At 37.8% G+C, this 23,207-nt stretch overlaps 1 protein-coding gene across 1 annotated transcript in view; it reads left to right on the plus strand.

Annotated features, from left to right (window-relative positions):
* Positions 1-21,482, plus strand: part of CCDC138 (coiled-coil domain containing 138) — a 36,854-nt gene extending 15,372 nt beyond the window's left edge. The window contains exons 2-16 of the mRNA XM_032188368.1: positions 2,905-3,022; positions 4,084-4,270; positions 4,895-5,056; positions 5,511-5,695; positions 6,102-7,052; positions 8,115-8,343; positions 8,970-9,113; positions 9,586-9,770; positions 9,985-10,143; positions 11,970-12,089; positions 13,547-13,702; positions 14,468-14,584; positions 15,519-15,711; positions 17,699-17,881; positions 20,582-21,482. Coding sequence (XP_032044259.1) covers positions 4,921-5,056; positions 5,511-5,695; positions 6,102-7,052; positions 8,115-8,343; positions 8,970-9,113; positions 9,586-9,770; positions 9,985-10,143; positions 11,970-12,089; positions 13,547-13,702; positions 14,468-14,584; positions 15,519-15,711; positions 17,699-17,881; positions 20,582-20,586 — 2,763 coding nt within the window. The 5' untranslated portion in view covers positions 2,905-3,022; positions 4,084-4,270; positions 4,895-4,920 and the 3' untranslated portion in view covers positions 20,587-21,482. The remainder of the gene's footprint in view (positions 1-2,904; positions 3,023-4,083; positions 4,271-4,894; positions 5,057-5,510; positions 5,696-6,101; positions 7,053-8,114; positions 8,344-8,969; positions 9,114-9,585; positions 9,771-9,984; positions 10,144-11,969; positions 12,090-13,546; positions 13,703-14,467; positions 14,585-15,518; positions 15,712-17,698; positions 17,882-20,581) is intronic.
* Positions 21,483-23,207: the final 1,725 nt, after the last annotated feature.

Consider the following 23,207-nt stretch of genomic DNA (forward strand, 5'->3'; position numbering starts at 1 on the left):
AGTGAATATTAAGCTCCTTCTTGCTTATTTGCTTATTGCTTTACTCTTTATTCAACTTCTCAGGACAATGAATATACCAGCTCTACCGATTCAGGCCCTGCCATTAAAAGAGCACCAGCTCCAACTGCTGCAGCATCTCCATCAGCTGCAGCATCGCCATCAGCTGCACCAGCTCCAGCAGATGATGTGAAGCCAGCGTCCACCACTGGCAGTGTTCATGCAGGGCAGAGTTTACCAGCAGGAGCTGAGAAACCTGTAAACCTGACAAATAAAAAAGAAAGTGAATCAGCTGCTTCAGTGTCATCGCAAGGTAAATTCAATGGTAGGTATAATGTTTTGTTTTGTTTTTTTTTTTTTTTAGGAGCTTAAGTGTGCTTTTCTGTAGAACAGTTCATCTAATCTAGCTGTTGCATTGGACAGATGTAGTAGCAATATTGAATTTGAAGCATGAGTACTAATCTAGTGAAAACACGAGGGGGACTGCAAGTATCTCAGTGTTTCAAATTCTGATATGGTCAGATGAGACTGCTACAGAGCAATGCCATTGGTTTATTGTTAAATGCTGTGTGACTACTTATCAAAGTGATAAAGCGAACGCTTATAAACCGAACCTAACTCAGTCTTGAGATCTCTTTTTTAAATATAATTGCACGTCACTTCTCAGAATGACAGTAAACTTTGAATTTATGGGAAAGGAAGAGTATTGTAGAGACTTCTCCAGTTTAATCAACAAAATGTTGAGTAGAATATACATGACTATGTGATAAGCATTTCTAATATGTCCTTGATGATTTCTCCGTGTCAGCTTCTCAAATGCAAAATATCATTATTGTTATTTTATATATTCTGCAGATGGCAGTGTACGAAGAAAGACAACTATGTCTTCATCCAAACATGTTGATTCTTCAAAGTCAGAAACCCGTAAAAGTGGAAGAGGTCTAGGAACCAAAGACAAGACCGTTGATTGTTCTGTACCTGATGCAGTTCAAAAGACAGGTATGTGTATGGAAACAGGTAATAAATCCTGAGTTTCAAATATTGCACAAAGTACAACCCGCAGTTTTAAAAGTTTCTATTAAATGTATTTCTGCTCAGTTCAGAAATACAAGAATCAGTGAAAATATACTTTTAACATAGAGATTTAACCTTTCCTTTCATATGCTTTGTTCCTTTAGAATGTTTAGGAGGTCCAGATACACCTAAGGCAATAGCCTAATTTTTCTTGGGCCATAAACCACAGGGCTGCCTCTTGTTTCAGTCCGTGCATAGATTGATTCAAACAAGTCATGGAACAAAACTTGGAGCGTTTCTCCGTAATTCTTTAGGAGATTACTTTTTCATGTCAATATATCTTGCTTTATACTGGTCGCTGTAAACGCTTAAAATACATTTTCCCTGTTTTGGATAAGCAGTCTTTCTTTATTTAAGACTATCTTTTTAATGTAAAGTGTGTTCTTTCTCTCCATAGATGACACCTTACCATCCCATTTGGGTAAAGGTACGAAAAGAAGAGGCACGCAGAATAAGACTGATGGTTTGGTAAGGAAGACTGCGAGTGGAACTGAAGCTCAAGAACTCAATAGTCGAGGCCCAATACCACCTGACACCAGTCAGAGTCGTAACAAAGTGCAAGTCGCCTATCAGAATCTCCAGGTAGGAACTGTAATGGCCTCAGACATTTTGTAATGTTCAGTAATGTTACAAAGATTCTCCCTTTTGACAGAGAATTCAGAAATTACTAACTATATCACTGTCATCATCCACCTCTTCCCCTGAATTAGTTCACTGGTTTGGTAATGACATGGGTAGTGGTTAGATCAGGTATTTGCTCTGCTGAAGGGAGTTTGAACACAGTGCTATTATTGCAAGAGTTGTGTCTTGTGATGCGGTGTTGGCATGGAGAGAAACACCTGCAACCACTGCTTTTCCTGACAGCACCTGAAACTATTCTCTTCACTCTGGGCATTCAAGAGCACTTGCCCTCTTGACGTTCAGGCAAAACTTGAAACTATGAAAAAGGTACAATAACTTACTTAGTGATTCTTATTGCTCTCCACAGCCCTCCGGACCTGGCTATTTCAAAAAGCTTTCAGTTGCACCAACAACTTTAAAACCTGCCGAATCAAAACCGATACAGTTTCCAAAATCTGATTTTGGACAGCCCGGAACAGCAGAAGGGTCAAAACCACGTCTGCCAACGCCAACACCAACACCAACAGAGTCAAGTCAACCACCAGCTTTTACACTCAACACTAACTTCAAGTCTAACGATGGAGACTTTACCTTTTCTTCTCCACAAGGTGCAGCAGGGGGAGGAAGCACCCTCGGAGATGAGAATGATGATGGTCCTCATTTTGATCCTGTGGTGCCCCTCCCTCACAAGACCGAAGTAAAAACAGGAGAAGAAGATGAAGAACAATTCTTCTGTAACAGAGCCAAACTGTTTCGTTTTGATGCAGCATCTAAGGAATGGAAAGAAAGGGGTATTGGAAATGTGAAAATACTGAAGCATAAAGTTTCTGGCAAATTCCGTCTCTTAATGAGACGGGACGCAGCACTGAAAATCTGTGCAAATCACTACATAAATACCGATATGAAGTTAACTCCAAATGCTGGATCAGATAGGTCATTCGTATGGCACGCTTTGGATTATGCAGACGAGATGCCAAAACCAGAGACTCTTGCAATTCGGTTTAAAACACCAGAGGAAGCAATGCTTTTCAAAAACAAGTTTGAGGAGGCTCAGAACATTTTAAGAACCTTAGGATCAAATGTTGACACACCTGTGACTCAGAGGAGTGGGACTGCTAGAGAAATGACAAGTCAGGATATCAAGAAATCTAACGGATCGACCTCAGGGACCCTGAACTCTGTATTTCAATTCCCAAGAGATGGAGTGACCAGTGAATCTGGTAACAAAGTCAGTCTTCCTGACTTGTCATTCAGAAAGGAAGCTCAGCAAACCTCTTCTTCTGCTGGATTTGGACAGTCACCCTTGAAGAAGGCTCAATGGGGACGTAAGGTATGTTTAGTTCCAAATGACACAACTGCAAAGAATTGTGTATCGTGCCAAAGCCCAAATGCAGATACGTGGCAAGCACATGGCACCCCATCAACTGAATCTACTCCAAAGAACACTCAAAATGACTTAGGAACTGCTTTTTCTAAAAAAGAAGGTCATTTTGGACTGCTCTGTCGGCCTAGTCCAAAATGAAGCCAATGATGAAAACTCTCATTCTGGCCAGAATCCTAAATCACAAAGTCAACCAAACGTGCCTGTGCCTCCTGTTCAGGCACTTCCAGCTCCCAGCCTCAGTTCTGGTGCTGATGCAACTCAGCCACAGCAGAAAATGTCCCCGTTAAGCCCCTCTGCCAGCCCCGGCCCCTCAGCGGCCGCCTCAAGCGCCGCCTCTTGCGCCTGCGCACAGGGCCCCGGCGAGGGCGGGCGGTGCCACAGCGGGTCCCGGCGCGAGCCGCTGAGGGGGCCGGGGGAAGGCAGCGGGAAGCCGCCCCCAGGGGCTGCGGCCCCGCGCGGTGGAAGGGGCGGGGGGGGGCTCATCCTCGTCTGGGCGTGGTTTTGCCCCCGCAATCCGCTGTCCCGGGTTGTAAGCATCCGCAGAACGCAGCCTGAGGGGCTTGGTGCTTAGCTTTTGCCTAGAAGTCCTCCAATTCCCCTGTCGGTTGGGTCTAGTGACGCGTGGGTTGTCTTCGCAGTTTTAAGTCACGTATGAAGCACGTCCATGACACGTTTCTTCCCTATCTGCTGCTGCTGCTCCAGCAATTGCTGCTCTGAAAACGTGCTGGCAGTGCTTGTGAGCTTTCCTGAAGCCTCGTGATCAGGCTTTTTCAAAGAGTAGGAGCCTTTCCTATCTAGCCAAGCAAAGAATCAAAGCCCTAGTTCGTAAGAGATCGCCACATGACCAGAGTAATTTATGATGGCTATCATTTCCCCGGCAATGTTACATGTTAATGTAATGCACCAGAGAATGCAAGGTCCATTGCACCAGTATGAATAAATGAAGTGAATATTAAGCTCCTTCTTGCTTATTTGCTTATTGCTTTACTCTTTATTCAACTTCTCAGGACGATGAAAATACCAGCTCTACTGATTCAGGCCCTGCCATTAAAAGAGCACCAGCTCCATTAGCTGATGTGAATCCATCTTCCACCAGAGGCAGTGTTCATACAGCGCAGAGTTTACAGGTTTCTCAGCACCTGCTGGTAAACGTGACAAATAAAAGTGACTCAGTTCCTTCAGTGTCATCGCAAGGTAAAGTCAACGGTAGCTATATTGTTGTCTGGTTTTTTTGTTTGTTTGTTTTTTAGGAGCTTAAGTGTGCTTTTCTGTAGAACAGTTCGTCTAATCTAGCTGTTGCATTGGACAGATGTAGTAGCAATATTGAATTTGAAGCATGAGTACTAATCTAGTGAAAACACGAGGGGGACTGCAAGTATCTCAGTGTTTCAAATTCTGATATGGTCAGATGAGACTGCTACAGAGCAATGCCATTGGTTTATTGTTAAATGCTGTGTGACTACTTATCAAAGTGATAAAGCGAACGCTTATAAACTGAACCTAACTCAGTCTTAAGATCTCTTTTTTAAATATAATTGCACGTCACTTCTCAGAATGACAGTAAACTTTGAATTTATGGGAAGGGAAGAGTATTGTAGAGACTTCTCCAGTTTATTCTTGTTGACTACATGACATTAGAAATGTTTTCTCTAAAGGACTAGAAAGGCATTTGATCTATGAAAATCTGTGTAATCAACAAAATGTTGAGTAGAATATACATGACTATGTGATAAGCATTTCCAATATGTCCTTGATGATTTCTCCGTGTCAGCTTCTCAAATGCAAAATATCATTATTGTTATTTTATATATTCTGCAGATGGCAGTGTACGAAGAAAGACAACTATGTCTTCATCCAAACATGTTGATTCTTCAAAGTCAGGAACCCATGGAAGTGGAAGAGGTCTAGGAACCAAAGACAAGACTGTTAATTTTTCTGTACCTGTTGCATTTCAAGAGACAGATATGTCTATGGAAATAGGTAATAAATCCTGAGTTTCAAATATTGCACAAAGTACAACCCGCAGTTTTAAAAGTTTCTATTAAATGTATTTCTGCTCAGTTCAGAAATACAAGAATCAGTGAAAATATACTTTTAACATAGAGATTTAACCTTTCCTTTCATATGCTTTGTTCCTTTAGAATGTTTAGGAGGTCCAGATACACCTAAGGCAATAGCCTAATTTTTCTTGGGCCATAAACCACAGGGCTGCCTCTTGTTTCAGTCCGTGCATAGATTGATTCAAACAAGTCATGGAACAAAACTTGGAGCGTTTCTCCGTAATTCTTTAGGAGATTACTTTTTCATGTCAATATATCTTGCTTTATACTGGTCGCTGTAAACGCTTAAAATACATTTTCCCTGTTTTGGATAAGCAGTCTTTCTTTATTTAAGACTATCTTTTTAATGTAAAGTGTGTTCTTTCTCTCCATAGATGACACCTTACCATCCAGTTTGCGTAAAGGTACGAAAAGAAAAGCCACACAGGATGAGAGTGATGATTCGGAAATGGAGACTGAGAGTGGAACTGAAGCTCAAGGACTCAATAGTCGAGGCCCAATACCACCTGACACCAGTCAGAGTCGTAACAAAGTGCAAGTCGCCTATCAGAATCTCCAGGTAGGAACTGTAATGGCCTCAGACATTTTGTAATGTTCAGTAATGTTACAAAGATTCTCCCTTTTGACAGAGAATTCAGAAATTACTAACTATATCACTGTCATCATCCACCTCTTCCCCTGAATTAGTTCACTGGTTTGGTAATGACATGGGTAGTGGTTAGATCAGGTATTTGCTCTGCTGAAGGGAGTTTGAACACAGTGCTATTATTGCAAGAGTTGTGTCTTGTGATGCGGTGTTGGCATGGAGAGAAACACCTGCAACCACTGCTTTTCCTGACAGCACCTGAAACTATTCTCTTCACTCTGGGCATTCAAGAGCACTTGCCCTCTTGACGTTCAGGCAAAACTTGAAACTATGAAAAAGGTACAATAACTTACTTAGTGATTCTTATTGCTCTCCACAGCCCTCCGGACCTGGCTATTTCAAAAAGCTTTCAGTTGCACCAACAACTTTAAAACCTGCCGAATCAAAACCGATACAATTTCCACAATCTAAATTTGGACAGCCCGGAACAGCAGAAGGGTCAAAACCACGTCTGCCAACACCAGCACAGTCAAGTCAACCACCAGCTTTTACACTCAACACTAACTTCAAGTCTAACAATGGAGACTTTACCTTTTCTTCTCAACAAGGTGCAGCAGGGGGAGGAAGCACCCTCGGAGATAAGAATGATGTTGTTCGTCATTTTGATCCTGTGGTGCCCCTCCCTCACAAGACTACAGTAAATACAGGAGAAGAAGATGAAGAAAAATTCTTCTGCAACGGAGCCAAACTGTTTCGTTTTGATGCAGAATCTAACGAATGGAAAGAAAGGGGTATTGGAAATGTGAAAATACTGAAGCATAAAGTTTCTGGCAAATTCCGTCTCTTAATGAGACGGGACCAAGTACTGAAAATCTGTGCAAATCACTACATAAATACCGATATGAAGTTAACTCCAAATGCTGGATCAGATAGGTCATTCGTATGGCACGCTTTGGATTATGCAGACGAGTTGCTAAAACCAGAGACTCTTGGAATTTGGTTTGAAACACCAGAGGAAGCAATGCTTTTCAAAAACAAGTTTGAGGAGGCTCAGAACATTTTAAGAACCTTAGGATCAAATGTTGACACACCTGTGACTCAGAGGAGTGGGACTGCTAGAGAAATGACAAGTCAGGATATCAAGAAATCTAACGGATCGACCTCAGGGACCCTGAACTCTGTATTTCAATTCCCAAGAGATGGAGTGACCAGTGAATCTGGTAACAAAGTCAGTCTTCCTGACTTGTCATTCAGAAAGGAAGCTCAGCAAACCTCTTCTTCTGCTGGATTTGGACAGTCACCCTTGAAGAAGGCTCAATGGGGACGTAAGGTATGTTTAGTTCCAAATGACACAACTGCAAAGAATTGTGTATCGTGCCAAAGCCCAAATGCAGATACGTGGCAAGCACATGGCACCCCATCAACTGAATCTACTCCAAAGAACACTCAAAATGACTTAGGAACTGCTTTTTCTAAAAAAGAAGGTCATTTTGGACTGCTCTGTCGGCCTAGTCCAAAATGAAGCCAATGATGAAAACTCTCATTCTGGCCAGAATCCTAAATCACAAAGTCAACCAAACGTGCCTGTGCCTCCTGTTCAGGCACTTCCAGCTCCCAGCCTCAGTTCTGGTGCTGATGCAACTCAGCCACAGCAGAAAATGTCCCCGTTAAGCCCCTCTGCCAGCCCCGGCCCCTCAGCGGCCGCCTCAAGCGCCGCCTCTTGCGCCTGCGCACAGGGCCCCGGCGAGGGCGGGCGGTGCCACAGCGGGTCCCGGCGCGAGCCGCTGAGGGGGCCGGGGGAAGGCAGCGGGAAGCCGCCCCCAGGGGCTGCGGCCCCGCGCGGTGGAAGGGGCGGGGGGGGGGCTCATCCTCGTCTGGGCGTGGTTTTGCCCCCGCAATCCGCTGTCCCGGGTTGTAAGCATCCGCAGAACGCAGCCTGAGGGGCTTGGTGCTTAGCTTTTGCCTAGAAGTCCTCCAATTCCCCTGTCGGTTGGGTCTAGTGACGCGTGGGTTGTCTTCGCAGTTTTAAGTCACGTATGAAGCACGTCCATGACACGTTTCTTCCCTATCTGCTGCTGCTGCTCCAGCAATTGCTGCTCTGAAAACGTGCTGGCAGTGCTTGTGAGCTTTCCTGAAGCCTCGTGATCAGGCTTTTTCAAAGAGTAGGAGCCTTTCCTATCTAGCCAAGCAAAGAATCAAAGCCCTAGTTCGTAAGAGATCGCCACATGACCAGAGTAATTTATGATGGCTATCATTTCCCCGGCAATGTTACATGTTAATGTAATGCACCAGAGAATGCAAGGTCCATTGCACCAGTATGAATAAATGAAGTGAATATTAAGCTCCTTCTTGCTTATTTGCTTATTGCTTTACTCTTTATTCAACTTCTCAGGACGATGAAATTAACAGCTCTACTGATTCAGGCCCTGACATTAAAAGAGCACCAGCTCCATCAGCTGCAGCATCTCCTTCAGCTGCCCCAGGTCCATCAGCTGATGAGAAGCCATCTTCCACCAGAGGCAGTGTTCATACAGAGCAGAAGTTACCAGCAGGTGATAAGAAACCTGTAAACCAGACAAATAAAAAAGAAAGTGACTCAGTTCCTTCAGTGTCATCGCAAGGTAAAGTCAACGGTAGCTATATTGTTGTCTGTTTTTTTTGTTTTGTTTTTTAGGAGCTTAAGTATGCTTTTCTGTAGAACAGTTCGTCTAATCTAGCTGTTGCTTTGGACAGATGTAGTAGCAATATTGAATTTGAAGCATGAGTACTAATCTAGTGAAAACACGAGGGGGGCTGCAAGTATCTCAGTGTTTCAAATTCTGATATGGTCAGATGAGACTGCTACAGAGCAATGCTATTGGTTTATTGTTAAATGCTGTGTGACTACTTATCAAAGTGTAAATCAAAGCAAACGCTTATCAAACTGAACCTAACTCAGTCTTAAGATCTCTTTTTTAAATATAATTGCACGTCACTTCTCAGAATGACAGTAAACTTTGAATTTATGGGAAGGGAAGAGTATTGTAGAGACTTCTCCAGTTTATTCTTGTTGACTACATGACATTAGAAATGTTTTCTCTAAAGGACTAGAAAGGCATTTGATCTATGAAAATCTGTGTAATCAACAAAATGTTGAGTAGAATATACATGACTATGTGATAAGCATTTCCAATATGTCCTTGATGATTTCTCCGTGTCAGCTTCTCAAATGCAAAATATCATTATTGTTATTTTATATATTCTGCAGATGGCAGTGTACGAAGAAAGACAACTATGTCTTCATCCAAACATGTTGATTCTTCAAAGTCAGAAACCCGTAAAAGTGGAAGAGGTCTAGGAACCAAAGACAAGACCGTTGATTGTTCTGTACCTGATGCAGTTCAAAAGACAGGTATGTGTATGGAAACAGGTAATGAATCCTGAGTTTCAAATATTGCACAAAGTACAACCCGCAGTTTTAAAAGTTTCTATTAAATGTATTTCTGCTCAGTTCAGAAATACAAGAATCAGTGAAAATATACTTTTAACATAGAGATTTAACCTTTCCTTTCATATGCTTTGTTCCTTTAGAATGTTTAGGAGGTCCAGATACACCTAAGGCAATAGCCTAATTTTTCTTGGGCCATAAACCACAGGGCTGCCTCTTGTTTCAGTCCGTGCATAGATTGATTCAAACAAGTCATGGAACAAAACTTGGAGCGTTTCTCCGTAATTCTTTAGGAGATTACTTTTTCATGTCAATATATCTTGCTTTATACTGGTCGCTGTAAACGCTTAAAATACATTTTCCCTGTTTTGGATAAGCAGTCTTTCTTTATTTAAGACTATCTTTTTAATGTAAAGTGTGTTCTTTCTCTCCATAGATGACACCTTACCATCCCGTTTGGGTAAAGGTACGAAAAGAAGAGGCACGCAGAATAAGACTGATGGTTTGGTAAGGAAGACTGCGAGTGGAACTGAAGCTCAAGAACTCAATAGTCGAGGCCCAATACCACCTGACACCAGTCAGAGTCGTAACAAAGTGCAAGTCGCCTATCAGAAGCTCCAGGTAGGAACTGTAATGGCCTCAGACATTTTGTAATGTTCAGTAATGTTACAAAGATTCTCCCTTTTGACAGAGAATTCAGAAATTACTAACTATATCACTGTCATCATCCACTTCTTCCCCTAAATTAGTTCACTATAAAAGAATTCTAGTTCACTATAAATGTGTAATTTCATGTGTTTCGAAGCCGTTGCAACATTTTTTTTCCTTGGTATAGAGAGAGCGTTCAGCACAGGAGAAATATGCACTGGAACCCAAGAGACGAGAACGTGCTCCAGTTGAGCGAGAAAAATTGCTTCACAGACGTGAAGCAGCTTTCGCTGCAATAAAAGATGCTGATGAAGACGTTCAGGCAAAACTTGAAACTATGAAAGAGGTACAATAACTTACTTAATGATTCTTATTGCTCCCCATACATTTTAACTTGCTTGTAGTTTTCTTAAGCCATCATATGTTTGCTAGATATAATGCTTTATTTCTTTAAAGTGTTTGAAACCCTTAAATTAAAGATTTAGCATAAAAAGTACTAAACTGTTGTTAGGGGGTTTGGTGTGGTTTCCAGTTCAGAATGGTGCAGTTAATTGTGGGATCTGTAGGTGCAGATTACTGTTGAAATTTGGAAATTTGGAAAAACTAGATTAAAATGAAGCAGTTAACCACTGGGTTAGAGAGGTCAGTAAGACTGGTGCTTTCAGTATTTGCAGGTCTTCGGAACAGACTAGACAAACATTTGGCAGGAATGAAGTGATGCAGTTTATTATGATATGGATGGTACCTGATTTGATAATAGAATTGGATGATTTAGACATCCTGGCACCACCTACAACAACCCTGTGGTCTGTGAAATTATTGCCAAATCCCTGAAGAACTGTGAAATTATTGTCAAAACCCCGAATACGCAAGCCTTATAAAGCATTGTGTAATGTAGTTTGGAGAAATTGAGAGTATTAATTCTTTTTTTTTTTTTTTTTTTCTCTCAAAACCTTTCACTTGTAATTCTGCTGTCCCTGACTGTTTTGAAAGTTTATGGTCAATTTCAAGCCATCTTGCTCCTGTTCCATCCCAAGCTGAGCAAGCTTTTCCTAGGCTTGGTTAACTCTAAAGGTTTGGCCTTTCCAATGGAAGTAATTGAGCACTCCATTTGGAGCCTATCTGTAGCATTTTCTTTGTTGATGAGATCATTTCTATATTTACCGCTTAAGTCCTTTTTGCAGCATGATAACAGTCTGAGAGTGAGGCTTAAGAAAATGGAGTGAATGGTTGAATTCTTAGTGCAGAAGACAACACTTCTGAACAAAAAGCTATTTTCACATAGAAGATTCTCACGGTTTCTGAGAAAAGAAATGTTATTTTCTGAAAACATTTGTTTTATACTCGGTTTCAAAGCCTCAGTGGTTTTTTTTTTTCAGAATCTGCTGGAAAATATTTAATTATATTACAAATTTCCAGTGAAGGGGAAAAAAGACATTCCTTGGTTTCTTTTTCAAGACACACAGGTTTTTGACTGTTACAAGTAATTGTCACTTCAATTTTCCTTTGTTTGCTGTTTTTTTGTCTGTTTTTGCTTATAATTTAATGGTATGTACTGGTATTAAATTATATTATGGACTAATAATAATAACAAATATTAAAAGATTACTATCTCGAGTTTCACAATTATTTTTTTCCAATTCAATGAAATGTAGCACGTATTGGATACATTCATGGACATTGCAGGACAGGTGTTTAAGTACAGGTGAACTAAAGCATCTTAACTATCAGCAGTGAATGGTTAGAATATTTGAAAGATTCAAAGAAGGGAGAATTGGGCATATTTGTGGTTAAAATGGATGCTAAAAAAAAGAGCTAAGTGTAAACAAAAGCTTTGACATTTGTTTTCATTCACACTTCTTTCCCACACCTGACTTAACTGAGGAATGTACAAGAGGATCAATGAGAAGATCTAGGTATTTTCTGGAAAAAAAAATAAGATCCATAGGCTGTACACCATGGCTCCCATTTTCTTTATATTTCTTCTTAATACGTGGTGTGGATGTTGCTTTCTTCACTATTGGTGGTATGTGCAGATTGGACCATGAAGAATTACAAATTTGATCTTTGAAAGTTTGTCCTATTTTTTAACACTAAAATGGAACTTAGTTGAGATTTATTTCTAAAAAGACACTCTTGTTAATCATGTTTTAAAATTCGATATTTCTATAGCAACCTGAGACAAAAAAGAGCCAACTGAGAGAAACCTTGAGAAATATGACTGATGAAAATAATGAACTGAAGTTATCGCTTAACTCTCTGAGGGAAGATAATGAATTCCTAAAAAACCAGGCAAGATTAATTATTTCCTGTTATTAGCTTTACAAGTTACAGTCAAGTAGTCAAGCAGTACAGTCAAGTTTATAAGTAGCTTTGCAAGTTACAGTCAACAATTTTAAATGTTTGAACAAGTTGTTTGCAAAATTGCTGATTTTGTTTCTCTAAGACAAGAATTGTGTGAATGGTTGTAATTACTTTCTGCTTCATTTTCTAGTACATGAAATTTAGTCTCTCAGAGCTTTTCCAGTATCAAAGAATTTAGAGTTAGTTATTTTTAAAAGTGTTAATTAAAGGAGTATTTTCTCTGTTCTTAAAGACACGCTGAGACAGTGGTTCACAGTAATACAAAGTTAAAGTTTTCTTCTCACTTGACTTAAATCTGACCTAAATGCTGACAAGCAAATTGCTGCCTAAACTCTTTTGACCATTGCTCCTTCAGTGAATTGCAGTTCTGATGCTCTTGAGTATGATTAAAATCATCTGCTTCCTAGTCTCAGTAAAATCTTTATCTTTCTCTTTTGTGCAAACTGAAGTATTCATAGAGGACTTACGTGATGATCAGGATGCTTGTTGTATCCATAGAGTATGCTACTTATATTTAAATGGCGGTTATAGTTTGCCTCATATTCTTTTCTCACAGATCATGCTCAGTAACAGTGTCATTCTTTAGAGAAGAAAACTTTCACCCTCTCTATTTCCAAGGCCATTAGACCATTCTTGAAATACGCACTCCACTTTTTGTGTCACTTCTTTATGAAAAGTAATCAAATATGTATTGCCTATATACCTAAAGAGGTATTGTGCTTATTCCCCTGTAAGCTGAAAGGCTGGGCTGCAAGTCAATGAAGAGCCACTACTATTTTATTTATCCTGGCAGAGGTTGCCTGGACAGGTTAGGGAGTCCCTGTCCTTGAAGATCTTCACAAGTTGCCTGGAGGTGGTCCTGGGTAGCCTGCTCTGTGTGGCCCTGTTTAAGCAAGACGGTTGGACGAGATGGTCTCTAGAGGTCCCTTCCCACATTGGCCATCCCGTGATTTGTTGAGAAAGTGGACAGTGATTTTGTTTCTATCACTGTCCATACTGAGAAGAAAAAAATTGAACTTTTAATTATTTAGCAATCACATCAAATGATTTCAATGTGCTGGTTAAGTCAAAAAGTGAGTTTTGAATCTTTGGATATTTGAATGTTTTTTGATTCTTTCAGTTAAGTGATGCGAAAGAAATTAAAAAGATCCTTAAAGATCATTAAAGATTTTCTTTCTCCTATAATCCATTTAGTTAGAATTATAAAATAGAGTGATTTTGTATGTGAAAATCTCTTCCCAAGCCTTTCATAAACATTTGTTTAAGCACAAAATAAAGCACGTGCATATTACTAATGTACTCATATATTTTAGTCTATTGGTATTGTGGTTTAGAAAATCATAGACTTGAAAACTGAAATAACTGATGTTGTGGATGTATTACAGTTACTACTGAATGTAAATGTTTACAACCCCTTAACTATTCTTATGGACTGGATCTCCGACCAACACCTTCGCAAAATAAAAACACAAGAAGAGGGAGAGGGCAGTGAGATACCTCATTGTGCTAAAGAAATCTACACTCTAGAAAATTGTGTGAAGGTAAAGGCATTTGAATGTTTAGGTTGAAATGTTAAGATTCTTTTTATTATTTCTGAGTGTAACAGGTCAGCCTGTTTTATACACGCTTTGAATACATTAATTAAAAGAAAACAGCAGTTGATCCATCAGTATTAATTCCAACAGTGAGCTGTATTAGATAATTTATCATACAAATATTTATACAGATCATTTTTAAGGAAATGTGTAGTGTTCAGTCTGAACTTGAGATTCCACCTGTCTTTCTATTTTAAGTCACTTTTCTCAGCTGATAATTTATCTCGTGTTTTATCTGTAATACAGTATGTAATTCCTTTTTCCTAAGGAGATACACACATCTAATTTAAAGTATTTTAGTGCTGATACTAGGTATTAAAAGTTCAATTTATGTCTTATAAAAGATGATACCGTGCTATACTTGTAACGCTTTTCTGGGATACCGAGGCTTGGAAATCTGCTTTTACTGTTTGTTTGTTTGTTTAATTATTACTATATTTAAAATTTGTAGCCATTGGTATTAGACTTCAGAGCTTGAGCTCACACAATGTCTTTCCACTTTTTGTGTAAACCTGTGTAAAATGTAAATTCAGTATATAATTCTGTTACCTGTGCCAGATCTGCCCAGTGAGTATTTGTACATGTAGTCTGTTAAACTCCGGGAATACGTTGACTTTAGTTTAGTTTTGCTTAGTTTGCTTTTTACTTGTGGTTAGCTTGTCCTGTAAGTTCGTATACTGCACATAACTTTGCCATTCTGTATTTTTACAGCTTTTGCCTATGGTCATTGGACAGCTCCAGTGGATGCCATTTGTGGATCCTAAACTACATATGCCTGTGATTGAATTTATCTACTGGTCTCTAAGGCAGATAGACATTGATAGTCAGGTAAATTCCCAAGAGATATTTTGTATTATAAATGAGTATGAAAAGTAGATATTTTCAGGGAGTATATATAAAAGAAACTTTGCTGTCTTCGCAAAGCATAAATGCCTACCACAGATACATAGCAAATGAAAAAATAATTCTCACCAAATTAACTTTCTCACATTCATTGTAATATTTTGCACCGTGTACGTAAACATATTTTTGCATACGTATGTGATCTTTTGCAGTAGTGTGTAGCATCTCAGAAATGGTATTTTACATATGTGCTTACAAAACTTGTGAACTAGGAAAAGAAATATATTTTTGTTCACTTTATGCATGAGATTTGTTGAAATTGATGGCAATGTGTGGCAAAGTAGCAAAGGTATTTTGATTTCTTTGTTCTCTACTCAGTGTCTAACTGAATAGAACTGTAAGCTGGTGGTTCCAGTGCTAATGAGAACATATTTTAAATGAGCATGTTATTAAGTTTGATTCTGAAGTAATATTTCTGTACAGGTTTTTGTAAAGTCCAATACATCTTACCTGTACAGTATTCTTAAGGGTCATGTTTAGACCTTAGTTCTGTAAACGCTTTTGTAGGACCTAGCTTCAGGCATCTTCACAAAAGAGGATAGTGTAGTAGGCAGCACTGATTAAAGCTGAGTTTGAACTGACCTTATTCTGGAACCAGAGGCAAATTAAATAATGTCAGCATATCAGGGGCCCTGACTACCTTGTTTCTTTGTGAAGTGTGTGTTGACAAGGCCCTGTGCTAATGTTGTTCAACTGCTTGTGGAATGCAAAGTAGTATCCCATGTACAGACTATATTGCAGTACACGGTCACGACATCTGCTATTTAATATTTAATCCTTAGGGGAACATACATACTTAGCAGACAGGATTTTCATGTATTTTAATGTTTACGCTAAATGTGCACATTGTTTGAAACAGGATGCAAGCATGACATCAACAATGGAGAGACTTGCAGAAGTTCTTCTCAAAGGCGCAGTACAAAGGGGAAGCGTGCAAAACTGCAATGGAAAGCCTACACAGAGTAAACCAAAAGTTGCACATTTCTTTAAAAGCAAATCTATGCCTGTGAGGTTTCTGTCAACTTTAGTTGTGCTTAGAACAGCAAAACGAAGTAAGTTCTGGTTTTTATTATGTCTTTTTTAAATTACCGTTTTCTTTTCTTTTTTTTTTTTTTTTAAATCTTATTTTCAGGTATGTGCCCAGACAAAAAACAAATGTACAAAATGCAGCAGTTCAATGATACTGTAGCATCTGTAATGCTTTAGTAGTAAAGGATGTTTTATTTGAATTTTACCACCTGATGAAGCATAATATAGGGAAGCAAGTATGAACCTTGCTATTATTCATGTCATAATTTGTGTGGTCATTTTAATATGCTTTATTTATGTCAGTGAGATCAACGTATTTTGTGACAAAGGGGAAAAGAGATGTTGGTAATTCTCTCAAGCAATCACTATAGCAGTGATTTGTTTGTCAAGATCTTCACTGCATATAATGGTACAGCTAATTGCTCCTCAGTAAACTGAAATCAGTAGCAAATTTAAAACAGTTCTAGAATTTCATTGCTTTGTCAAAGTTTAATGTAAAGCTCATACTCCATCTAGCTCTTACCTCTCTGCTGTCTCCCCTTTTCTCCTACCAAGTCTGTCACTGCAAGTGGCTACCCATAAACATTATCAACATTGAAGAATGCTACCATATGCTGATGCAGTATAGTAATGTATTTTGTTAACAGGCAAAAGCAAACAAGGTCATACTTGTCTGGAGATATCACAGTTCTTAGTAACTTTTGCTTCAGTTCATTATAGTTACTCCACTTGTGCAATTTCCAGGATGCCGTAGCATCTCTTCTCAGCAGCAGTTTCTTTAAAAACAAACAGGGCCTGAAAAGACAAAAAACATTTTCTTTGAAGTGATGACAAAAATACTGACCTGTGCAGTATTTATACTGGTAGTACTTAGAATAAGTAGGATTTAAGCATTCTGGAAGACCACCCTGTCACCATTAATAGACAAATACAGTATTTCAGCTGTTGGAGGGAAGAATCAGTGTATTTTCAATTTCAGTATCATATAGTTTCAGTCAGAATATTTTGGTGAAGCATGATTACCCTGAAATTGAAACTCACATTTCTAGAGATGTTGGATAAAAATGATGCAAATGAATTACAATACAAAAAAAGTACTTATTGCAGAGATTAACTGTAAGCAGATGAAAGCTGTTGATCAGAATGAATCAGTTTAGCTTCTCATGGTCGGTTTTTACTGCAAGCCTATAGAACATGGAAAAAAAATTATCTGTTAAATTTATGTTGAAACTTACCGTGTATGAATTTTCATCACTGACCACATGTCTAATGATCTAGTGATGATAAAGCAGCACATTCAGTTTAAATATGTATCCTGTTCCCTTCAAGATGCTAATATCCAGCAGATGGCACTGTAATTAAACTTTTGCTATGTGATAAATTTTTCCCTTACTCTTAATTTTCTGTGCTCCAGATGATCAATGCTATTCCAAGATATTGAGGAAGATTTGACATCATGAAATTAAGAAAATTGAATTGATTCACTTAATCTAAATTCTCTGAATAATTTAGTGCTCTCCAAAATGGATGCATATATAACGTAGATGCATATATAACTTAAACTACAGCTTTTTATGGAAAGGAATGCGAATAGTTGTTGTCATGACAGTAATTGCAGTTATTCAGATGAATTAGCCTTTTACTCCTTTATTAGAGGCTTCCCAGATGTTGAAACCAATATAGTCCCAAACTATGCAGCTTGTGATTTCTCTCTTAAGGAAGATATTAGAAAGGTTTTATATTTGCAAATATATTTTGCTCAATTTGTGAGTTGTAACTTGTCTTTTTTTCCACTCACAACAATTTTTTTAAGGAATAAAAATAGGCAGAAGATGCATTTAAATAAATAAGTAAATAAAATTAATATTTTCAGCCATTTAACTTTTTTTTTTTTTTTAATTAGTATATATCTGCAACAGTAACTCTTAGGATAAATATTCATGTATTTGTGATCATCTAATGTAACTGTGATTATATAATTTTTATTCCCTGTTTTCTGTTATCTTTCAGTGAATTACCTGTCTCATGCATTTCGTTCCCTTTGCGTGGACTTGAAGACAGATGAAGGAAAGATCTTATTTTTGCAATACCGATGTGTGCCTATCATACTAAGCCACTTAACTATACCCAAAAAATGTCTCCTTTTTGTTGCACTTAATGCATTAGTTGAGATGGCCATGATCAATGATAAAAGTGAGTAATTGAAAAAAATACATATAAAGTTATGATGAAAATAGGTGAAGTAAGCATAAATACCAAGTAAAAAATAACGTGCTGCTTCTCTATAAATAACCTGATCTAGCATTAGCATTCATTTGTGTAATTTAAATTCATTAGAGATATAAAGTATGTTTCTGAATTGTCCGTCTCTTCTCACTGTCAGCATCCATGCTTTACATATTGTCCTGGTTGCTTTCTTACTGGTGTGATTTCTTTTGATATTTAGTTTAGCTTTTCTGTTTATTCCACTTACTTTGCTGATGTTTTGCCAATGAGTAATTTTCTTCTGAAGTAAGGCTGTGCCAGGGCAGCCATTTCATGAAATCCTGTTAGCAGGTGGAGATAAAAGATAAAAGTTTATTTATTTATTTATTTATTTACCCCCCTAATGTGAACAGCTCACCCCTAGCCATTTTTCACTTTAAAATAATTGGAAATGGGACATCTGTAAGGGATGGTTATGTTTCAATGAGTTGTACTGTGGTGTGGTCCTATAAAAGGGTTAATAGTCTCCTTCACAGTGGTTTTCCAGGCGACACAGGCAAAGAATCAGTTAATAACAATCTGGATAAACACAAAAGTAGTGAGCCATTCCAGTGTCATGTGGAATAATCCTTGTTAATTTTCTTAACATAAAAATTATTGGTTTTTGGAACAGAAAAGGGAAGGAGAAGGGACTGCTGCTATTTGTGAAATGTATATTGTTGGCTTGGGCTATTTTGTTACTGTGTACTATATGGGTAAAAATAAAGCGTGTTTGACTTGGGATGGAACAACGTTGAGTTAGAAGGCATTTTGTAGTGAGATAAGTGGCAGAAAGATTTACCTGATGTTGTTTTCATCCTTTCAGACTGTGTGGTTAGTTTAGTTTAGTTTTTTTTTTTTTTTTACACTAAAGTATTTCTAATCATCATAATTTTGATCGGTAAAGTAACTGGGAAAGAAAAACCTAAGCAGGGTTGATGGTATCTGACATTACTTTGAAGAAAAATCCCACTAACAGTACATGTTCTGTTATCTAGTAGTAGTCATTTCGATATGCTGGATGCCTAGATTTGGAAGAATAGTGGAGATAAATTGTGAGAAGTTCTCATTTTGCCATGTTGCTTCTCAGAGAACATAGATAGATATGCAAAACCAGGGAAGGAGGACTAATGCTTAATTGGTCTGACATATGATTGAGAACTTATTTTTCAGCAACTGGATATAAAGTCTTATGCAGAGCCTTCTCTTTGGTATAGGAATTGCCCATATCCACGTTATAGTCAGAGTCTGTTCTTTTCCAATATAGTTAATATTTTCCAAGAAATTGTTAATGTTGACAAGTAGTATTGTTGACAGGAAATCATAATTTCATACCTTTGTATGTTTCTTGTTAACAAGTTATTAAAAACAAACTGGAAGGTAGCTGTGAATATTCAGAGGTCTCTCTGTGCTAGACTAAAACAGGACTTTATGCACAATTTTAAAGCTGTATTGTTATGCAGCCTTAAATATGAAGTCATAAGTAGCTGATCTTGTACTAAAATATGGAAACGTGTTACCCAAAAAACCAGCCTCTGACCAACAAGAGTAGAAATCAAAATTTTTCCTCTATGATATGCAATCCCTAAGCATTCTTTCGATTTGCTGGAATAATTTTCTGAGTCTGCATGAGTATTCCAGTATTTTTGTTCAAAAATATTACCGTTACAGCTTATGTGATTAGGAACTAAGTGAGGAAAAAAAAAGTGCTTATTTTTTTTCCAGATGTTCTTTTTCATAACTTAATTTTTTAATTTATTTTTGTGAGGTATTTTTATGGATTCAAATTTTAATTGTCCAGGCTGAAAGATGAGTCAGATGCGAAATACCAAATACTTTGCACTGCCTCTTCCTGTAACTGCGTGTACCTGTTGTTACAGTAAGCAGTATATGCTAATGATTCTATACTTTTTGGACCTATCTGAAGCCCTCTTGTAGGTTCTTTTTCCTGTAAAAAAAATAAAAAATAAAAAATAAAAATTCCTGTCCTCATATTCGAGAAATAAGACCTAGATTCCCTCATACATTGAGGGAAATTACTTAAGCTGCATGAGAAGAAAGGACCTGTTGGCCTAAGACAGACATTTCTGTGCTTTGATAGAAATTATAAGAGATTCTGCAGTATTCCTTAAGCCCATTGACCGACTTGGTTTCAGTACTCATTTTTTTCAGATTTTAGAGCAGTATCATTCCTTTTGGCTTCGTGGTATTTCTGATCCAGTGGGTGTCCCAAGTTTCCCTTGCTAGTTCACACATCAGCAATGCTAATAAGGCATCCAGTTACTGAAAACGTAATGTCAAATGTAACAGTTCAGGTATTGGTACCGTCTGTTTCCTATCTATACGTAGTATCTTAATGACAAATTAGAATTAATAGTCTTTTTGCTGTTCATCTTGACTGGCACACAGCTTTTCATGTACCCCATCCCTGTTTGGTTCAGGTGTTTCACATCCAGAATCCTGTCAATCTGTCTTGTTATAAAGGTAGTTCCTGGCCTCCAAGTTGTAGGTTTTTGTTCTGGTCTTTTCTGATCTTTGTAAACTTCTGTTCAGTCCAACTTACTTCTGTGACATAAGGAATCCTGTTCTATTTTTAACCTTTTTTATTGCTTTTTTTTTGTGTGTGTATGTATGTGATGGTCATTTAAGAATGATGGTGGCCTCCCGTACATCCTGTGTCATAGCTGCGTGAAGGTCTTGCACATCTAGGAAGCTGAAGAACAATTCATACCATCCTGAGGTCAACATGTACTGGGTGATGGGCTGGACCTGTCCTTGGGCTCTCTTAACTCAGGGTCACCCACGAAGGCATCCGCACTCGAGGGGCCTTGCACTGACTGTTACCTCGCCTGCCCTCCGTTGTGCTATAACCACTGGCTCTTACCAGGCCCAGCTGTTGATGACGAGAATCAGTTAAACTCAGCAAATGGTTCCAATCTTGCCAGTGACTGTGTAAGAGACAACAGCTCATCAGCAAGCTGTTCAGTGTTGTTACTGGTTCTTTCAAGTGTTTTCTGTTTCTGTGGTCCTTATGTAACTTTTCCATGAGCTAACTCTCCATCACTCTGTTAAGTTGGTCGGGTCTCCTGGCAGACCCACGTGCAATTAGAAACGAGGCAAAAGCGTAATGGTTAATTTGTTAAAACATGAACTTCAAGCTGGTGTTCCTGACAGTCTTCATTTTCTGAGGTGACAGAGCTTTAGCTATAAAACAGAATTTTCTGAATAACTGTAGCTGGTGAGACTTGATGCTGTGAGTGACTGATTACTTTGAGGGTAAATTTCAGATGAATTCTGTCAACAGTGATAAATTGCTCATTGTTCATTACAGTCTACCAATGAAGTTAAGTTAATGTAACTACAAAATGCTGCAATTTTTTATGATTACTATGGGAGGCTTTTGCAGATTATTTAAAATTGTGTCAAATCCTGACAGGATAGATTCCAATTTAGTTTTTCTACAGTAGTTAATAAAAACAAAATCTGTGCAGAGATGATACAGAAAAATATGTAAAAATATACAGTTTTTATTCTTCTAGTTCATCAGATAGACAGGCATTTAAATTATATGCTTATTTTGTACATTTTTGATGATTAAAAATATATTCTGCAAAAGCTTATTTGAAATGAATATATAAAATGAATATATAAACAATGTAGGAAAAATCTCTTTAAATGCATGTCTTTATCAGTTTGCTTTCACGTAATTGAACTTTGTGAAACTTGAGGTATTACTTCCACTTTGGCTCTTCTGCTTTATAGTAAAATTCCCTCAGCATATTTTTTTATATTGTTTTATAAACCTCACAGTTAAAACATTTTTACAGTGTATCTGTATGTATATGTGTGTATATATATATTAATAAAGTATTTTTAAGATACCTTAAGACCAGTATTTGTAATAATAAAATAATACAGTATTATTGAGACCGGTAAGAACAAGCCAGCAAAGAAATGCCCAAGTAAGTTGAATATGGTATTTGTTTACACCTACAAAAAGGAATTTAAGGAATTTTTAGATATTTAAGGATATTTATAGGAATAAATTGTAGGACCTCCTTCTTCTACAGTAAAAGTAGAATAATATTACAATAACTATTAATTTAATGGCATATTCTAAGTAACTATATCTTGGGGCATACCAAGTGTGTTTATATGCTAAAGGCAGAGTGCAGTGAATAGTGACTTGTTTTGTTGGATTCCGAACAAATTTGTTCAGTTCTGTTACCTATTAAATCGGTGCTTATGTTCTTTATGGTGTTGCTATAAATCAGTCTGTACTATTCGAATCAAGAGTGAAATAACACAAGGGAACAGATTTTACTTTATTCTGAATTGACTAAGTTTTGGGGAGCAGGATAAATAGAAAAGATTATACTATATGGCCATGTTTAAAAATTATCCAGCATTTTACAGGAATTGTTTTGATATTCAGGTGTTCTTATCCAACTCTGACCTCTCAATTACTATTCTGCCTGTCTTGAAATGGTACGGTGACAGTGTTTTGATAATGAAAAGCTGTCTAGTATCACATCAGTGTCTACATGTACTATTTCCGTACGTCATTTTGCAGCAGCTTAAAATATTTCCTTGTCAGTTTTTTTAGCATAGCTTAGTGTTCTCCTCACGTCATCATAAGAAAAGGAGCATGATCAACGAGCATTGAATAAACATGTTGAAGATAAGATTTTTTTTATCTGAGTTTAAAATTGCTCAGTGTCCTGTTTTCCTTTGTTCTCAAGGGAATAGGCCTTGTTTTAATACCACAAGTGCTGGTAATATCAGAATTCTTAGGAACTTGGGTGGGTTTTGTTCTTGGTTTTACCTGATTTTTGCATCACATGCCTAGAATATACCCAGTTATTACTTTGTTCTCATGGTTGCACAACATGAGGCGCTTATAAAACTCTCAAAAGCTATAAATCAATGATTTATTTTTCCATGAGCCAAGTTCTGTGATTAAACTTTTTAATTATTTTCTTTTACAGCTTACTTAGAGAATTTCCTGGAAGACTGCAGTAATGAACACTTTTTCTGTACTATTTCCGCATTGCTTCAGAATTGCGAACTAGACATTTCAATTTTGGAAAGGATTTGTTTTATATTACGGAAACTCTCCGAAATAAAGTAATCCTTTATTACTGTTTTTCTGTTAATTGCCATTAGATCACTGAACCTGGGGACCTTTCTCTTTTTTTAAAAGCTCATCTCTGTTTTAACGTTCATTTGCTCCAATACAAATAATGCTGGACTTTCATTGTTAGCAATTATGTCT

This window comes from Aythya fuligula, chromosome 1, assembly GCF_009819795.1.
Source record: "Aythya fuligula isolate bAytFul2 chromosome 1, bAytFul2.pri, whole genome shotgun sequence".
NCBI lineage: Eukaryota > Metazoa > Chordata > Aves > Anseriformes > Anatidae > Aythya > Aythya fuligula.